At 48.8% G+C, this 19,700-nt stretch overlaps 1 protein-coding gene across 6 annotated transcripts; it reads right to left on the bottom strand.

Annotated features, from left to right (window-relative positions):
* Positions 1-437: 437 nt before the first annotated feature.
* On the bottom strand, positions 438-19,604 carry LOC117891751 (RNA-binding protein fusilli). Of its 6 annotated transcripts, XM_034797362.1 has the most exons (13): positions 17,899-18,667; positions 14,570-15,007; positions 10,506-10,799; positions 8,640-8,916; positions 8,477-8,566; positions 8,354-8,408; positions 7,157-7,267; positions 6,746-7,016; positions 6,351-6,671; positions 6,117-6,263; positions 5,821-6,058; positions 1,587-1,822; positions 440-1,526 (listed from the first exon to the last, which is right to left on the bottom strand). In XM_034797362.1, the coding sequence occupies exons 2-13, from the start codon at positions 14,696-14,698 to the stop codon at positions 1,068-1,070; spliced, it is 2,628 nt and encodes an 875-aa protein (XP_034653253.1). In that variant the 5' UTR covers positions 14,699-15,007; positions 17,899-18,667; the 3' UTR covers positions 440-1,067. The 6 variants fall into 6 exon arrangements, with proteins under 6 accessions (XP_034653252.1, XP_034653253.1, XP_034653251.1 ...); XM_034797361.1 differs by having other exon boundaries at positions 438-1,526; positions 6,117-6,671; positions 17,899-18,671; XM_034797360.1 differs by lacking the exons at positions 440-1,526; positions 1,587-1,822 and having other exon boundaries at positions 2,161-6,058; positions 17,899-18,679.
* Between the last annotated feature and the right edge of the window lie 96 nt (positions 19,605-19,700).

Here is a 19,700-nt window from a genome sequence, read left to right as displayed (position 1 = left end):
CATGGCATGCCTCCTGGGGAAGGTACGAGTCTCCTGTATCGCTTGAGTAGATCAAGGACCACAAGGACTGCAGGATATGGCTGTCCTACGCTATTTTGTAATTGGGAACTTTTCAGCCTGAAAGTATGCTATACTTTTGAGAACAAAAGCAGCCCCCAAAAGATACTTCAGTTTATTGGCCTCTGCCCCTGACACGTCTCTGCCGCTGCCTCTGCCGCTGCCTCTGCCATGACTCTGCAGTGTGTGTTTCTAGGGGAGGGTGGCGAGCTAAAGGAGCGTGTTGGCGTGAGTAGTGTTGTTGATGTAGATGACAGATGAAGAAAAAATGTAAAATTTGACAAATAACCGCTAAGTTGCAGATGTAGTACTGAGTGCCGGGTATAAAAGTTGTGACGCGTAAGAAGCGTCTCACACGTCCCTTCTCGTTTATTTGTATGTTTATTTAAAGAATTGATAATATCTTTTTATTGCGAATGGAGTAACAAACAAATCAGATCTGAAACGGGCGTTTTTGGGTACGTTCTGGGTACTGCGTGCAGAATAATAACAAGATTTTTGATGGTCTAGCCTAGGGATTAAACTTGAAAATCGCCTCAGGATCTGAGCTTGGCGTACAATTTCAATAACATCAACATGCAGCTAAAAATAGATAATTGTATAAATAATTTGACTATTGACTAGGGATAAATTTGTCGTATTTGCTTTGCGATCAGATTTCTGTCATCTGCTTGTGCTCTTCTGTATTCGCTGGTTTCTTTTTCTAATTTGCTATAATAATTATATATTTGGATATAGTGCAGCAGCTTGAATAAATAAAATCTTGATTGGATTGCACTGGGCATTCTACCTACTTAGCACTAGCGGATAAGGTAATGTATAGAAATTCATGAGACGGAATGCTGGACTTTCGAACTTCGAGAGTTTCGCCGTTCTATTGCCGCATTCACCACTGTCGCCACTAGACTCGGCTAAAGCGGGTTTGGTTCTAAACTAGACTACAGACAAGTTTCTTCGATTGGCAAGACAAAAGCTTTGCTAAAAATGTATGCGCGTGAGCCATAGAGAGCCTACGAAATGAAAAGCTCCACGCAGGAGTTGCTGACAAGTGTCGTGGCAGCAGCTCCCGACGCCCCCTGGCTGCTGGTCTTCAGCGAGGGCGCTGGTGTTGGTGTGGGCGTAGACGTGGCATGGTTTGTGTCAATGCTAAGCAGCGTTGACGACGCCGTCAAGGTGGATCCTGTAACGGAAGCCGTGGGTGAGCCCGTAGGCGAGGACACCGCTCCAGTTCCGTTGAAGGCGGTCGTAGTCCCTGGCGAGGCACTGAGCTGGTTGGGACTCGGACTAGCGTAGCCCAGCATGGGAATGGGCAGCTTGCTGCCACTGGCCGTGGTCGTTGGAGAGAACTGCTTTGGTGGTACAAAGGACACGGCGGCCTTGGTGGTCGTGAGTATCAGGCCGGTGCTGGTATGCGGAATGGCCACGCTTGGCGGTGATAGCGGTGATGTGGGGAAGAAGTCCAGCGGATACTGAAAACGAATCAATATTTATTTTGACATATGTGTGGATCGTGTGTGGATTATACTTACCAGCGGCTGCGAGGGCGAGTGCGCCCCTGGTTGGCTGTAGTAGGTGGTTGGCGAGACGGGCGGACTCGGGTAGGGCCAGTAGACGAGCGGCGGCGGGTAGAAGGCGGACGCATGATGGTGATGGTGGTGGCCATGGTGAGAGCGCGGCGTGGCCAGAAGCGGGGTGTGAGGCGGCGGCGGCGCGGCCCCGTAGGCCTGGAAGGGCGTTCCAAAGTGGGCTCCCAGCACAGTGGCACCTGTATAGAGACGAGAGTGATGGTTATTCGAAAGAATTTAGCATGACTAGAAGGGATATCTATCTTAGGCATAATGGAGCATACAATTCGGGAAGAGGGGGGAGTAAGTGTTGTGAGTATGGCTTGGTTGAGTGGGGAAAGAAGAACGACTATCCATATACAAGACATGTGTGTGTATTCCGATTTTGCTACAGATTTACTGATAAAACGATGGTATCTATCATCAGAAGATTCTCCTATTTGTTGCAGTTGTTCTTGTTTTTGTTAGCAGCTGTCCCAAAGTTCTTTTAGCAGTTGTAGTTGTGGCTGTCGTTGCGTTTCAGTGTGTAGTATTAGGTTGGGTTAGTGTGTGACCTTATCTTAGTACAAGTAATTAGGTTGGGATTAGTAGAGGTAAAATTGTATTCAAAACACTCACCGTTTAGACATTGCAAATGGTAGGAGAGACATACATATATATTTGGTATTGTATTTGTATCGGTATTCTTACCACCTCACCCAGAGACCATGAAACATTTGCGCACATACGAGTAAGTTTAGACATTTGCCGATTTTTGAGTTTTTTGTTTTGAATTTTGAGTTTCTTTGTTTCGATTTGTTTTGTTTAATCCAAGCACCAACCTTTAGAAATAAAATTTGATTATGCACCCGAAGAACTGCCAGCCTGGCAGAGGACAGAGTTACATACAAGATGCGTCTATGACTAGGTACGTTCATGATGGACATTCCACTTAGGGTTACGAGAGTATTACCAAAACAGAAACAGAAACGGAAACAGAGCCCAAAACAAACTTCCAATGCCGCTTCCATCTCCGCTCGTTCCAACTCCAACCGCTCCGAGGCGGAGCAGCCCCGCTGAAAACGCGATCGAGTCTAAAGCTAAGCCCAAGCCCGATACCCCAGTTACATGTACATATATGAGTGGGGGAGGGATACAGTGGGTGGGATATAGGCAATAGTACGGCTACAGGGAATAAAAGTTATATAATTTATCCCGTAGAAAACAATACAGTTTGATTAGTAGGTATTTCTTGTGTGGAAAGGCGGAGTTCTGTAGGTATTAGTGGGGGGGTCGATCCTCTACACTTAATCAACGAACGAGAGAGAGATAGAGGGGCCGGGTGAAAGAAAGGGTGTAGTAGAGAGAGAGAGAGAGAGCGAGCGTTGATAGTTTTTAGGCGGTATGTTGATATTTTATTGATGTAAAATAAAAAAATTAATCAAAGATTGATCACTAAGAGCTAATGGTAAAAAGATGGAATATCAAAATCGTAAAATGTGTTCCACAATTAAAACGTTGTTGTGCGTACGAACTAGTTAAGTAGATAATTGGTTTTTTATATGGTTTAGATCTTTAAAGTGGCCGCTGGAGGAGGATCTGCCAACCCAAACCCACTCGGAAGCCACTCGATTGCCACGTACTCGCACTCGTATAAAAACTACTAAAGGCTAAAGGTTAAATTAGGCTAAGGATTAAAAGCTAGGCAAATCTTTCCCGTGCCTTTCTTTCGTTATGCCCCTCTTAGCAATACGAAACTGAATGTTAGACGCAGCAGGAGCACTACCAGGATAGTGAGAGAGATAGTAGGGAAGAGGGATTAAAAAGGAGATAGTGCTGAGATGGAAAGAGATTTCCATAATTCTTCCTTCTGCGTTCTTCGATCGCCTTGTACTTATACTTATCCGTATACTTATACGTATAAGCACGTTTGTGTGTGTATTTGGTTGTAAGCCCAAGACACCAGTTACCGTTATCATGTACATAGACCAGACACACTAGACACTAAAGCGCCCGAACGTACGATAAGCAGGTCTTAGGTCTAGGACTACATATGCATGTATGTAGATCCCTCTATGGACTAATAACTAAATTAGTGATGACAGTGAGAGTGAGAGAGAGGTAAAGACGGGAGGGGAGGGGGAGAACACACAGAAAAGATATAGTGACAGTGATATAATTATTTCCCGTTTGCGACTAACACCAGTTACGCACACTTAAGAGCTACACCATCTAGATCTAGATTATGCTAAATATACAATGTGTGTACACACGATATCAAATTCAAAAAAACACAATGAGATTATTAAAGTATTGAACGCATGTCAGTGGGTGGATTGAATTGGGGTTTGATCTGGGGTTAGCTTTTCGTTGAGAGAGAGAGAGAAAAGATCTCCTTCGGATCAGATAACGAAAGACACAGGAAAGGATTTCAGACTGATTAATATTAATGCCAACCAATATTACAAGTGGTACGATCTTATGTCTAGGCGTGTATCGTGTATCGTATATTATGGATATTCCAAATATATTGTCTTACAGAATTTCGTTCTAAATTTCGTTGAATTTGAGCGCAAGAGCCAACACCTGACGCCGTTCGTGGGGGGAGTGCGAGTGTGGACTGAAGTAGACATTAAAATTAGATTGCACTGATTGGGCGATGGCTTGGGCGTGGGGAAGGCCCAGACCATGCCGCACTTCCTCCACGAATGACATTAGCCTCTGTTGATTGCCTTCGAATCGGATCGGATCTTCGTCCCAGATCCCACATTGTCGAACACACACGCGCCACACACACACACCAAGCGTCCGAATACGGAACAAAAGTGAGCAAATCATTTTGGGATCTTTTGGATACTCTGTTAGCGGGTGTTCAAATGCGTGTGAGTGAGGAGCAGTGCGACATTATGTGTACATATGCATGTGTGTGTGCGCGTGTCTGTTATCGATATTATGTATATGTATATGTATATGCTTAGACCATAGACAGGAATGCTTAGGCTGCTACAAGTACTCCATACAAGAAGAGTACTTAAGTACTTAAGGCTACTCCCGTTCCATTAAGTTCCAATCCGGGAACGAAATCGATTCGCTATAAGATTAAGCACTAAATTATGTCTGGTATGCATGAGTGTGTCTCTGTGGGTTGCCATGATGGAACATGATATGCGTGGATCGTAAATAGATGTGTGTTTATGTCTATGTTTGTTTATGTTTATAAAGCACTCCGCCGCCACTCACTATGGATTGCAAAACGGATTGGATCGGAGCGGAATGTGCACGAAGTGCTGGAGATGTCTCTCAATCTACTTGTAAGCGGAGACTTGAATCCAGGCTCAAATGCCAGGATTGTAGTACGAGTAGACGCTACTGGGCGTGCGGGTGAGTGCCCGCTTGGCCGCACTGGCTGCTGCCGCCGCCCCGGCTGCGTCCTGCTGGAAGGCGTTTTCGTACGACCGCTTCATCGACGACGGCTGCGCCTGCGCTTGAGCCTGGGCTTGAGCCTGGGCTTGAGCCTGGGCCTGTGCCTGTGCGAGAGCCAGGGCTGACGTGGATGCACTCCCGGCCGCACCGGCCTGCATATAGCCAAGGGGAAAGTGTGGCATGTAGGGCCGCTGCATGAGAACGAACTGGGGCTGGCCGGACTGCAGCATAGCGTTGGCGTAGAGCTGCTGCTGCTGCTGCTGGTGCTGCTGCAGGTAGAGGGGGTGCGATTGAAGCATAGCGTTAGCATACAGCTGCTGCTGCTGCTGTTGCTGCTGCTGTTCGGCTGCAAGAGCGGCGGCGGCGGCCTGCTGGCGCACCAAAAGGCTCTGCTGGGCTATGAACTGCGCCTGTTGCTGGGCTAGAAGGGCGGGGCTGGCGGCCGCCTGGGAAGAGGGCGGCGGCAGCGAGAAGTTGAGGGGGTAGCCGGGTGGAGCCTGGCCCGAGAGGGAACCCAAGGCCACGGCTGCGTTCTGCAGCGAAGAGTGGGCGGCAGCGGCGGCTGCGGCCGACGGCTGGGAGGCCATGAAGGAGGCCAGTCCGCTGGCGGACGCAGCAGCTGCTGAGGTGGAGCTCAGTGGCGTCAGGAGGGCTGGGGTGGTGGGCAGGCCATGGTGAGCGGGGGCGTGGCCCTGAGCGTGCGAATGCGAGTGTGCGTGCGAGTGTGTGTGTGAGTGGGAGCCGGAGAGTGCCGACTGGGCGCCGGCTGGGGTCGGCGGCGACTGAGCTAACATACCCGTGGATAGCAGCGAGGGCTGCTTGTGGGCGTGCCCGTGGTGGGCCGGCGCCTGGGCGACGGGCGAGGCCAAGCCGCCGTTGAGGACCATGTTCATGTCGTCGCCGGAGCACTGGAACACCTCGATGTAGCGGAATTTCTTGCCGAAGACCATGAACTGATTGTGTTTGCGCTGGGCGCAGAGCCGCGCGGAGTCCTCCGAGTCCATCTGGATGAAGGCCTCGCCGCTGGGCTGGCCCTGGAATTGCGAAAGATGAGCAAAAGTGTCCAGAACTGAGACTTGACCCTCGACTCACCTGCGCATTGATCACCATGTGCACACCCTGGTAGATGATGTGCTTGGCAAAGTCGTCCAAGAAGTGGAGGATGTGCTCCACCATGGCCTCGTAGGGTAGGCCGCGCAGCCTGATGCAGTTCTTTGTCGTTCCCGAGGTGATGAGGTGCTGTGGGGGATGGGGATGTGGGCACAGGTTAGCTGGGACCGGGACTGGGACCGGGGCATGGGCGTGGCCATGGGTGACGACACCCACCTGGGGCAGTAGGGGCAGCTGCATGGTGGGCAGCTGGGCGATCAACGGCGGCTGGCTGTGGCTGCTGCTCTCGAATGTCTTGGGGTCCATGGAGCGGTTGAGGACCTGCTGCACCTCGGCGGTGGTAGAGCGGAAGAGCTCTATGTATCGCTGCCCAATGGACTCGCGGTGCCGCCCCAGCGCCTTCGGGGCATCCCCCTCATTGGCGAACAGCACGAAGGCGTCTCCAGTGGCCCTTCCGTCCGGCTTTTTCACAAACAGAACGCCCTCGTTCGCATCCAGCACGTGGCAGGGCGCCTCTCCCGTCGTAAAGAAGTCCAGCTGTAGATCACATGCGAACGAAGAGATTAGTTTCGTCTTTCCGTAGGCGGATGAGACCTCTGTATAATGCTTACCACTTGCTTGGCCGTGCAGTCGTAGGGCAGTCCCCGCATTCGGATGATCACCTGGGCCCCCTTGGAGAGGAAGGCCTGCGCCTCGTTGGATGCGCCACCGGCAATGGCCAGAAAGTCCTCTCCCGAGGCTCGGTACACCTCGATGTACCTGGCCCCGATGTGGTGCTTGTGCCGCTTCAGCGCCATGTCGCGATGCTCCTGGGAAACGAAGCGGATCAGGGCCTCGCCGTTACGTCTGCCCAGTGGGGACAAACAAAGAGCGACGCCGCCCCTGGTGGGTGGAGAAGGAAAAAGAGGGGAGAGCCAGATTAGAGACGATCGCTTGTAATCTGAGCTGACCCGGTGAACTCGTGTCTATCGGGGTCCAGGCTTATCAATGGGTTGGGTTGGCTTGGCCGCTCCGCTACTCACTTGGCTACGTTGAGGCCGCGGAAAAACTTGGCAATGTCCTGGTCGCTGCTCTGCCAGGGGAGTCCTCGGGCGCGCACGATGCAGTTGCCGTCGACCTCGTCGTCGATTGAGCTGCAATTGGATGAAGCTCGAATTAGAAATGAAATTGCATTGGGGGATAGGACTTCGTTATGCAACATGTGGCGCTGGGCTGGTCTGGGCTGGGGTGTCGTTACTTCTCGATCGAAAAACGTGACTTGGCCGACGTTTCGATGCGCACCACAAGTTCTTAACGATTACTAGGCCAAGTCATACAACATACGAGTATAAACATTTTTGCTGACTCTCCCAAAACACACAAACCCACACACTGCAAGTAAAGATTGAGACACACACACACAGAGATAGGGAACACACACACAGAGAATGTCATCCAGAAAAGAGGCCAAGCAGCAAAAGCAACCAGAAACCGAGACAGAAAACAAATAAAACATGAATAATGCGGAGTGGAGAGTGGAGAATGGAGAGTGGGGTAGACAGACGAATAACCAAATCAGATTTCTGCCAGGAGTTCCAACTAATTGCCACTCCACAGTTGGCGGGGCAGTGGGTTTTCTGGTGCGGATTACCTTTCCACTAATTGAATATTTTTACGAGCGTAGCCTAAAACAGACACGGGTCCCGCCGGTGGGCTCTTTCTGTGTGGGCGGAGAGTGGACGAGGCGTTTCCTTCTACGTAACTGGAATATTCCAAGGCGATAGCGATAACAAAAGCCGTGCATTCATTCCCCGCTAAACACACAAAATAGAAGCCCCAACTGAAGCCCGCTCTGATCCACAGTTACGACGCGGTCCGATCCGATCTGATCCGATCGCCTTACAGCTGGCTGGCAGTGGCAGTACGTACTCGACCGATACTCTTCAAGACGCGCCCGAGCTCTTATCGCTTCTCAATCCAAACGGTAACTGACGAGGCAGCAACGAAGACGATGTCGAAGGCGACAACGACAACGACGGCCACGTTCCAGCGGCCGCAGCTTCGTGTCGCCTTCCAGTGTTTGGGGTCTGTCTGAGTCGATTTTTATGGGTTCGGTTCTCGGCTTTGAGTGAGTATTTTGTTGGGCCGACTGGCTGACGGGCTACGCTCGAAGAAGTGAGTGCCAGAAATCGAGAAGAATTGGATCAGCTGCACGCTGGAGTGAGGAGGGAGCTACTCACCAAATTCCAGGCTCCAGAATCAGGGTGACCAGCTCGTTTGAGGAGAATTTGTGGCCTGAAAACAGAGAAGGAGAATCCATTTAGAGAACTCTGCACATGAACGGCTAAGAACCGTGTACTCACCTGCCTGGAGGAGGGTCTGGATCACAGTGACCATGTCGCGAGATTCGCGTATGTAAAAATCGTTGTCCTCCACCGATGTCGTATTGAGCTCTGTTTTAAGTGGGTGGGGGAAATGATCGTTTATTAAAGGAAGATTGATATTGATCGAGCAATTGGCTCTCACCATTCAACATCTCTCCGATGGACTGGGGCACGGGCAGTGTGGGCGATTGCAGCATCTTTTTGACATCCTTGACGGGGACCAGGGCCCGCGACAGATCCCCGGACTTGTAGCGCAGGAACTCCTTGCGCAGGTCGCTGAACCGATTATAGTAAGCGGGAAGTTCCACGTCCTTGGCGCAGGCCTCGCGGTGCAGGCACTGCCGCAGGGGCAGCTGGCCATCCGTAATCAGCTGGATCTCCGTGTCGTGCAGCGACAGAGAGCGTAGGTAGGCATCGAACTGTGAGAGAGGGAGGGAGATTCAGAGGGAGAATGTCAGTATTATATATTTCAAAAGAAGAGAGAGAGCGCGGTGCAAGGTGCAGTGGCAAGGGAAATGGCCCCACATTCCAACCGCCGAAAGGTGTCTCGGGTCATAGTTGGTGCCACATTTCTAGGCTGCGACTACGCCCCAATGCCATTTGCCTAAACCCGTTTAGTCGGCGCTGCTGCCGCGGTCGCCGCCATACTTGCTGGCAATTATTGTCAATTAAACGAGCAGCAGCTACAGCGACCAGCAGCATTCAGCCATGTCATCGTGAGTAAATATAACACGGCTTAATGTCGCATTACGATCCGGAGCAGGCCCCAAGGAATCGCAAGCCAGATCACAGCGCTCCAATCACTAAATCCACTGATAGCTTACACCTTGGATTACAGGGGTTCATTCGCATCAGCATCCGCAGGTCACTCTCGCAGCCCCTCCATCTGCAACTACCTGCGACAGAGAGAGCGACACAGAGAGCGGGAGAGAGAAAGAGAGGCGACTTTTATTGGCCCTATTGACGCAGCCAATTAGTATTCCAATCTCAGTCAATTGCGTCACGAGACGATCGCGGATGCACTACCGAGTGGAAAATGCCATGGCCAATGGGATTGATTCCATGTCTCCACATATAATGGATTAAAAGTAATCCCATATATCTCCGTGGATCAGAGTCCGACTCGCACATCACAGCGACTAAATCTGATCTGAACTGAACATCCCTTCAAGAGACATTCGGCAACCAATCGGAGTGGATCCTAGTCTGGATTCAAGAAATGTCACGATGACTCGCTGTAATCAGATGTAATCGGAGGAAATGCAAATAGAACCCGCAATGAATCAGCTCTGGCCAACGTTTCGAAATGCTCTGCCTCTCGCTGTCGCTGTCGCTGTCGCGTACGTATCGAGATCTTTTATCTTTGTCGTCGAACAATAATGTAAATATGTGTGCTTACAGAGCGACAATTCCGGGCTCTACTCTGCCCGTCCAGCCTACCCACCAGCTGGAAGACTTCTGTCTCTAGTTGGAGGCTTGCCCCAGTGGTTGCTCCTCCGACTAATCAGCGGATTAGATAAGGTGATACCAGGGTGGGTGTTGTGACCTATCCGAAGCCCCCAAAGGGTACGTGGAATCGAAGAGCAAAAGCAATCCCCCATGACGGAGCAATAAATGCGTTACGTCCACTCATCGTGACTCTCTCTATGGAATCGGAATCCGAATCCGAATCGGTGCTTATCAGACACATGTATACCACGCAACACCATTAATGTCATTCATCTTTGACAAGAGCGTAACTCGATGCCTTATTGATACTTGAGAGTGGGTTCAGAGTTCTGGAAGCGAGTCACTTCGAGGGTGGCTTCCATAAATATCCCTCTCCTTCTCTCTCCGATGCTCTATCGCTCTCTTTCCACCACGCCTCTGCATCTCGAGCGGTACGGTGTGGTGCAGGCCTAATCTTATCGGATTTTGGTGCCGGTTCCACCTGATGCTCTTCCTCTCTTTCTCCTTCTCTCTTCTTGCCCCTATTCAGGTGAAGGATCAGGTGCCTGTATCTACGTACCTCTTCGATGGCCTCGTTGAGCGGCTTGCCTGTTGCCTGGGCCTCGGCTATTGGCAGAATCAGCTCGCTGCTGTTCTCCAGGATGCCGTTTGCAGAGCTGTTTCCGTTCCCCGTTCCACTGCCGATGCTGCTCGAGGCACTGCTGTTGGCATCGATGGCGCCAATGCCGATGGACAGGGGCGGTGAGCAGGCCGTGTTGCTGGTAACGTTCGAGTTGTCCGAGGAGCTCGAAGTGGTGCGGTCCTTGATGAAGTAGCCATCGGGACGGACGAGTATTTGTTTGGTGCCGATGATCTGTGGACGGGAGAGATGAGTGGGAGCGGCATTAGTGGGGAGTACTTTGTTTGAGTGGTTCCCTAATCAAAGTAATTTCTGTGTAAGCATGACTGCTGTTCCCCCACTCTTATCAGGTGGCACTACCAGCTCTCAGCCACAGTCGCAGGGGCCCCAACAATGGTTCCTATCTCTAACATCCGATAGTGGGGTACACCTGCGACTCACTACCAAGTTTCTGGATGTTTCTTGGCAACAAATAGTGCCCATTATTCTGTTCCAGTAGGGATCAACAAGATCGTTGCTTGCGTCAGCGGATATGCAAAGAAGACGATCCGAATCTGATTCGGAATAGGAATAGGAATAGGAATAGAAATAGGCATCGGAATGGGAATCGGAATCAGAATGGAGCCAGCTGGAGACCCTGCAGGTAGCTGGGCCCTATGCAAATAGCCTATGGGGAAAAAGGAAACCGAAACGTTTACTTTTCTTTGTTTTCCGATTTGCGTGCCATCGATTTGCATAGCCATTGAATGTCTGAACAATGCATTGTGGAGGGGGGGAGGATGGACAACTAGGACGGCCCGGCACAGAGATAATGAAATATTTATGAGTGTCGGTCATGTTAAATTCATCGAAGAGCCCTCCGCACCACAAAACACTCCATCACGAAACACATTTGGTTTGGGGTTAAGCGCGCCCCTAATTATGCCGTCTGGATGTCCCCGATGTCGATGGATGGACGTCCGTTGGAGAATGGAGAACGAGGAATTGGAGTATCGAGAATGGGAAAGGGAAACCTTTCCATTAACCCACTGGATAAGCAGTACGGAGTGATCTGTGCCCATGAATGAAATTATGGCTGGCGTCTCACCAGAGCCAACAGCTCTTGGAATGCTTGCATCTCGGAGACTCACAGCAGAGATTACCATACAAACTGACACCATAGTCGAACCAAAAAGCCAGAGTCCGAGCCCGAGAGCGGAGCATTTAATATACTTACATATATAAAGATAATAACGCCAGAGCCAGAAGTTCCAAATGTTGGCGGAGTGGACCCAGAGAGCAGAGATTCTAGATTCCGCGCTCACTGCACTCCATACTCTGGCGACTGTTTGCAGTTTGTTTGCGAATGTTAATTACCTTTAATTGTTGGCATACGAGTCATAACTAGCCTGCAATTAACATGCCAATTACTGCGGCTGTGTGCTGTACGTGTGCAACGTATCAAATCAATAAAATTGCTCTCCAACAAGAAATCTATAACAGAGAGATGCAATTGACATGAAATCGCCATGGCCGGAGATCGCACTCAAAGCGAGTCTCCATTTTGGAAAGTAACTCCACCCTCTTCGTCGATCTATATCGGAATGTTCAGATATTATAACATATCAATCTACTTAGCAGTTCAGAAAGCGAGCCAGGCCATGTCCGCTCTCATTAGGCAGTCCACTTGCTGTCGGAATCAGAATTGGAATTGGAACCGGGAAGCATAATGGACATTATCAGACGCGTCAGCATATCCACTAATAATTTGCAAGTGATTTCTATGTCTGGCCAAGTCCGTTCGCCCTCTCAAAGCCCGTCACGATGACGATGACGAAATCGTTGCGGATGGCTGCCGAAGCACTGGCCACATGAAGCACTTTATTCCGCTATCACTCCCAAGTTGCTTCCTATATGTGCAGATCGGAACCAGATCCAGACCTACTCTCCGCCAGACGCGCTTTACCGTTCATCCATTCGATTATTCTGCGGCTTACAAAATTTCCATAAATTTCGCGCAGACTGAATTTGGTATTCAAATATTTCTAAAAAATATTCCAGTAAATTATATTTTATACAGTAGTCTGGTCGGGGGCTGTGATGGTCTGGGGTCTCGGCTTGAGGCACCTCATTAAAGCGTGAAAGGGGTGCCCATGGGTGCATGGGGGACTTGGGAGAAATTCGAGCGAAATTTGACCCCATGACCTGTCCGAATATTGGCAAAAGAAAAATGAAATAATAATAATACTACTAATAACATCTCTTCGAATGCCTTCCATCTCGGGGACTCACCGCAGAGATTAGCATACAAATTGGCCCCAATGTCGAATCGTTTTGCGAAAGTCGCTGGAAACCAAAGAGCTAGAGTCCGAGCCCAAGAGCGCATCAATTAATTTATATAGCTAATATTTTGGCAGACGCGCAGCAACAAAAGCCGGATAGGTAGACGGGGTCTAGAAGCTCTGACACCCCGCAAACAGGGCACAGAGCTTTCGGTTGGGTCCGACTTGGCCGGAGATTGAAATAATTTCGACCCCCTCAATGTCACTACCGCTGCCACAGATACTGTCTCTGACGCTGCCCCTGCCGCCATTAAATGCCACTTAAGAGGAGTAGAAGTTGGAGGAGAAGCAGCATTTGCTAAAAGGTTGCGTGCTCCGTCAGGGCAGTAATAGAATCGAGGCAATGTCAACCTCGTGTGCAGGCAAACATCAGGTAAATGCCAGTAAATAGCTTCAAGAGCTGCTATTCCCATTCCCGTTCCCCTTCTAGCCCATATGACAGAACATGGCAAGCGATTTCCTTCAACGGCTGGAGAACGCAGCGCGAGAAAACAACCTTATATCGGTAGGTACTTATATCTAGAGCCCGAACACGCAGCCTCCTCCAGCAATTGAGTGGCCGCCACGTAACTCTGTCCAGCAACATCCAAGTTTGTGTGCAGTCCAACCTGTCGTCGAGTATTGGGCAAATAGAATTGCAATTTGAAAATATCATTGAACCCATCGGAGAGGGAGGAAACTCTAGCAGGGAAAAGCAGACGCTACTAATAGAGTGATTACTTTGGATTGGATTGAAATGGATTGGATGGGAGATGTCACCAACGACACTGGCATTCTCGAGACCTCTCCAACTCAATCACCGTCTCAACCCCATTACATCATTTTAATTTTTTGATTTTCTGTGTACTTTCTTGGAAAACTTAGCTTTGGAGCCAAAGCAAACAGATTTTAATGACTGCTTCTCGAGTCGAGACGAGACGGACTCTGGCGATAGTTTGTTGAGGGATTTCGTAATGCCGTGTGGCTCTGGTCTGCTCTGCCTCTGGTCTGCGACAAGGTTGCATCGCCACCGACACCGCATCCCTTGGATGTTTAGAGATTTGTTTTCAAACAATTAGTGTCAAACGCTCGGCAAACTCAAAATATGCAAATATTCATATATGATGTCTATAATGCTTCCCTCTGCCTTCCCTGCCCATGGGAGGGGAGATATACTCAAACATAAGAGAAATAATATACTTCTAAAAAGTTTAACACTTCTACTCTTTAGAGGATCCACGTTATAGTTGCATCTATTTGCATTCAGATCTCTACTGATGAATGTTATAAAGGGTATTCCAGACTTCGGCTACCAATGAGACTGGTGCTTCCCCTTTGGTCTCTGGTGGCGAATCAAAGGCCAGAGCTTTGCTTTCGTTGCTTTTGTAACATAAGCGACCAGCCAGCCACAGACCCCAGCCATACCACTCGACACCACGCCCATCCATACAGTTGAAAGTGCAGTATGCTCATGTCAGTGTGTGTGTGTGGCGTGGTGTGAGGGGGACCGTTATCGCACAGCATTCATTAATTAAGGCGTAGACGAAATCCCAAGCCCGCTCTCGAGCAATTGATCAAAGCTCAAACAAAATGGTGGACAGTAAGAGTGCGGCGCCAGAGAAGCTTCACTAGTAATATCAGAGAGGGCCAATGACGCTACCCCCTAATGAAGGGGCCCCCCTAGGCAACGCTCAAATTACTCACCTGACCCGTGGCGACCTCCAGCAGAACGAAGACGAGCAGTATGATCTCCTTCTCGTCCGATCCGAGTCCGGGTCCATTCTGGCCGCAGGTGGCGATGTACAGAGAGACAACGTGCTCGGGCACCTGCATCTTATATTTATCTCTCGCTGGAGCTGGATCTGGATCAGGATCTCGAGTTGATTTTGATGCTGATGCTTATGGGGATGATGCTTGATGATGGCTTAATTGACTTTGCGGAGATCGATTGGACTATTGATGCTGCTGCTGCTGATGCGGCTGCTGCTTCTGATGATGATTATAATGATGATTTGGCCACATTCCAGCGTTCGGTACTTTGTTGTTTGGGGTTCCGTGTTTCCAGCGAACTGCGAGCACTCTCTTACTGTGCTGGCTTAGCGGGACTGCATCTCACGGCTGCTTCTCGGCCATTGGCTGTGCCTGCGAATGGAGTGGAAGAACGAGAGTGGGAATGATTGCACAATGCACTTGGACTTTAAACATATACCCGGCCAATAGCCATATAAAAACACTAATTACGAGTGCGTTCAAGAAATGTCAAACAAAGCGAATTGGCCCGTACTAAAACATTTCCAACCCAACAAATCGAAGCTAAACTAAACAAAAATCAGAAAAAACTAAAAAAAACCTCAAACGAAGTGCGCAAAGCGAAAATTCAAAAAAGAAAGCCAAAGTCCGTGCACAGCCGATTCGTGAAACTTGGCAACGCTTGACACTTTGGCACCTTGAATATGCAATTCAATCAGCTGTCCAGGTTTTCTGGTTTCCTTGCTTCTATGAATGGCGCTTTCAGCTACAGCTACAGCATTGCAGTGTGAAGCGTGCAGCGTTGCTGACGTTCACCTGCAGTTGTGCTCGTAGTACCTTCTAAGACAGCTGCTTCTGCCATTGCAATGCCATTGACGTCAAAAGGGTCAAATTGAAATTAGAGTATTAACCCGCATGGCGATTTTAAATTTAATTTTACTCCACGACAAAGTGGAAAGACAGCGACAACGACAACGACGAAAAATTACAGTGCAATTTTATGAGCATTTTTAATGTGAAAAGTTTTACTTTTAATGAAAACAGAAACACACTCCAGCCAACCGAACGACCGACAACGACCAGACCAGCTGACTGTCTGTCCGTCTTACCGACTCACAGGCTGACTGACTCGCTGACTTACTGGCAAAGTTCATCAAAATGGCGCTCATGGGTTAATCGGGGCGCGCAGGCGCTGTCGTTCGTCGCTGCTCTCTGCTCTGTTTTTAGTTTCTGTGCGGAGCGCACTTTATGATTACTCTTTGTTGCAATTAAATTTTAAAATAATGCATACGTGCAAAAGGCCAAGATTTCGTAATTAAGCCAGAAGCTAAGCACTTTCCGCGGGTCGGGGCTGGGGTCCGATCCGATCCGATTCGAGTCGGATCTTCGTCCCATATGTCATATCGCTCGGCTCGGTTTGCTTTTATGTCCCACACTTCACTAATAACTCAAATTGCTCAAGCAGATTTATCATCTCTCTACTCCTCCGCTCTCCCACTTAGCTCTGGTTCCGCCTGGTCAAAAGCTCACTGGTGATGAGGAGGATGGGAGGCAGCGCATGCTTGGTTGACTCTTTTCACTCTCGTCTTTCTTCCTTCTTCCCAGCTTTGGGGGCTTTTAGAGTGACCATGTCTTAATGAGCGATTGCGGCTATGTTTTGTACAATCTATTTTGTCTGTTTTTTACTGTTTTACTCCATCCTCCCTGTCTCCCGTTTTTTATGCTACTGGGAAATCTTCATTCTCAATATGGGCCATATGGGTGTCCGATGGGTGAGTTCCCACGTTTGGCGAGCCCCAGATTTGCCCTGAAGAGCTGTCTGGAGGAGCCTATCATGGGATAGAGTTGACTTTAAACTGGTTTACTGGATGTTTCCGACAGCCAAAAATCCCCGTTGGCGATCTCTGGGGTCAGTTACACGAGAAGTGTCACCTTTTTGACCCCCGAGGCAATGGAAACTTTGCTCCAAAATGTTAAATTTCCTGTTCCGGACTGGCCCTTTTAGAAATTAAACCGAAAATCGCTAGAAAATTTCTTGATCTACTACTTTGTTACGACACTTCTTTGTAATAAGTCATGGGATGGCAAGGGAAGACAAGTCCCCGACCGCGTCAGTACTGTTATATGGATATGAAAGTTTTCCCTTTCGTTGTGCACTTGAGAAACCTGGGAAACTGGGCCCACCCCCTTGGACGTACGCTTTTCATTAATGAATAACGGTTCACGCGTTTGGGTCCAATTAAGATGGACCGCAAGAATGGGTCAGAAGACAATGGAGCAGCGCTGGAGCCGTCATTAAAAGAAGAAACTCAAAATAACCGACTCTAACGCAAAATCAAACTAAACGCAAACGAAGCCGTATTAGAAGTGGAAGCAGAAGCAGAGGTGGAAGTGGAAGTCGAAGACCGGACCACGACTGGTGGCCGTTACGCTTTTGAAAGACAATACAATAAAGCTGGTGATTAAATATAAATTAGTGACAGGCGCAGCAGCTAAGGCAACAAGAGCAACGAAAACCAATGCAATAATTGAATTGTTGCCTGCTGATTGGTAAACCAGAAAGCGAGTAGATTTTACAGCGTTTTTTCGGTCTTGCTTATTAAATTATGAATTGCGCAAGTTTTTCTGTTTTATGCACTGTTCCCGCTCGCAAATCTGATAGCTGGCTGCCTCTCGCCGTTGGGGCAACAGGAAACTAATGATTGCGCAAATTGTTGGCCAGAAATACCAATTGCCAAAGTTATTTTGCCAGAAAAGAAAAAAGTAAATCGCTAGCTCAGACTGCAACTGCTCTCCATCTCTCTCTCCCTCTCTTCAGTCTTTGCTCTAATGCTAGCTCTCTCGCAAGCAACAAGTGCAGCGTGTGGCTCTTGTTTTGTATACGAGGCGACTCTTAGATACCCTACCAAGCATTTGAACTACAGTTGAGCTGCCCGTGTACGACATTCAGGAAGATATCGAGTCCGGACAATGAGTTTAGGGTTTAAGTTTAAGGCTCGCCGTTATGTCTTAACCGAAACAGATTCTAATGTAAGGTCTAGGTGTGACCGGAAACTCACTGCAACCTTATATGATGGGCTTTGTGGAGAAGGGTATCATAAACAAGTCCCAGCCTCTCTGTCTCTGCCTATTCCGAATCTTCTCTTTTACTCACTTCTTTCTTCGTCGTCTTTGTCTTTGCTAACTGTAAATATGTTTTCACTTTGTTTGCGCATCCACCTTTGAGCGGGGCCGTTGTCTCTGTTCATTCACTCTTTTTTGATTATGCTCGGTAAATTTCTCACCTATGGCAGCAGAATGTCTTCTCAATCGGATTTCTTGATGCAGCAGGTCGGTGTGTGAATGATATCTTATTTTGCTCTCTCTTAGAAGTCCTCCCTCTGTGACAGCGGGTTCTCTCTCTCTCTCTCTCTCTCTCTCGAAGCGCGGCGACTTAACTGTGATTTCTTTGCTTGTTTCTTTTCAACACGGTGTATACATATTGCACTTGTTGCCTTTTTTATGATTTTTGGTGTTTATTGCACTTTCTTTTCTCGTCAGCACGCACACACATGTAAACCTGTGTGTATAGCTGTTTGTATCGTATTTTGATATATTGTTAACACCCAATGCCTTCACTAGCTTTGACTAGAGACTAGTACACTTGCTTAGACCGCGATCTTAATACCAACAATTATACAAAGGGGAGACAGAGCGGTAATGGTACGGAGCGTTGACGCCAACGTCGGTGTATAAAAGCAAACAAAAAACAAGTCACTTTTTGCCTCCACTGCTGCTGCTGCTTCTTCTTTGCCTGTTACTACCACTTTTAGCTGTTGTCTTTTTTCTAGTTTTTGGCCGTAGCGGGAGAGGTGTGTGAGTGAGTCTCTATGTGTGCCTGCGTGCATGTGTGTCCAGCACTCCGCCTCAGGCAACCGTCGCGTCCGCTTTGATCCAAGCGAGAGACAGCACAGAATATTCAGATATAATTTATAATAATTCGGTTGAAAACCATAGGATATTTAGAATCTCAGCGTTTCTTCGATTTGTAATAAACGAGCGACGGACGAAGAAGCGCGCGCAACGAACCTGCCTCGACGAAAATTCAAACGGTAATTCGCGCTCTTTTCCTAAACCAGAATATATATGGTATATGCATGGTACACATATATACGTGGCCACTAACATATCCGAGAGAGCGAAAACCACCGAGAGAGGACAAAAACCGATCCCCCACAGGTAACAACGAACCTACTGGAGAGAGAGCGCACACTCACGAGAGCTTGCGCGTTCGACTCAGGTGTAGGGAGAGTTGGTGGTGGTGGCATGCCAAGCCAGATTCCAGCACGCACACACAGTCCATGTAAAACCCGACTGCCCTCTCCGAGTGTTTGCCAATAGGCATATGTATGTACACATACATATGTACGTACATATGTTCGTACTTGGAGTTGATTGTTGGCCCGTAAACAAACTCCGCAGAGGTACCAGAGAGTTGACAAAGCTCGACTAGAACTGCATTTCGAGAACGTTATTTTGGCCTGGCAGAAGCTTTGAGCTGTGATTGCTACAACTCCTCTGTACCTCACCCCCCTACGCGTTGGTAGTTTTCCCACGCTACGCAAGACAGTTACGCTCAATGAGCGTGACACGCTCGCTCTCTTCGACTGTCATTCTCTCTCGAGAAGTTACCTGCGCCGACTGCTCAGCTCCACTAATACATACGAACAGCAGCAAGCGTACACGCATACACCTGCACTTTCACAATGTGTTTGTGCACCGTCGCTCTTCCTCTTCGCTTACTCAACTACCAACAAAACTGCCTACGTACATACCTGTTTGTCTTTCGGGGGCAGCGCTGGAGGCTCAGATACATTATCAGCGGCGGTTTGAGATTCACTTTTGGCCAACGATTAACTCTTTTCTATATTCGAATATGTATCCACTACTTATTTATACGACTCTTCGTGTCGTTGGAGGAGCTGCTGCAGCAAGCAACAAGCGACGACGGCGACCTAATGGCTAACACTTGAGGAATCCAAACGCGTTTTGGTCTAAACGGTAGGCAGAGAGCGACTTTAGATACAGAGAGGGAGAGAGAGCGAGA

Source organism: Drosophila subobscura, chromosome E, assembly GCF_008121235.1.
Source record: "Drosophila subobscura isolate 14011-0131.10 chromosome E, UCBerk_Dsub_1.0, whole genome shotgun sequence".
Classification (NCBI taxonomy): domain Eukaryota; kingdom Metazoa; phylum Arthropoda; class Insecta; order Diptera; family Drosophilidae; genus Drosophila; species Drosophila subobscura.
This window is presented reverse-complemented; position numbering and strand designations above follow the sequence as displayed.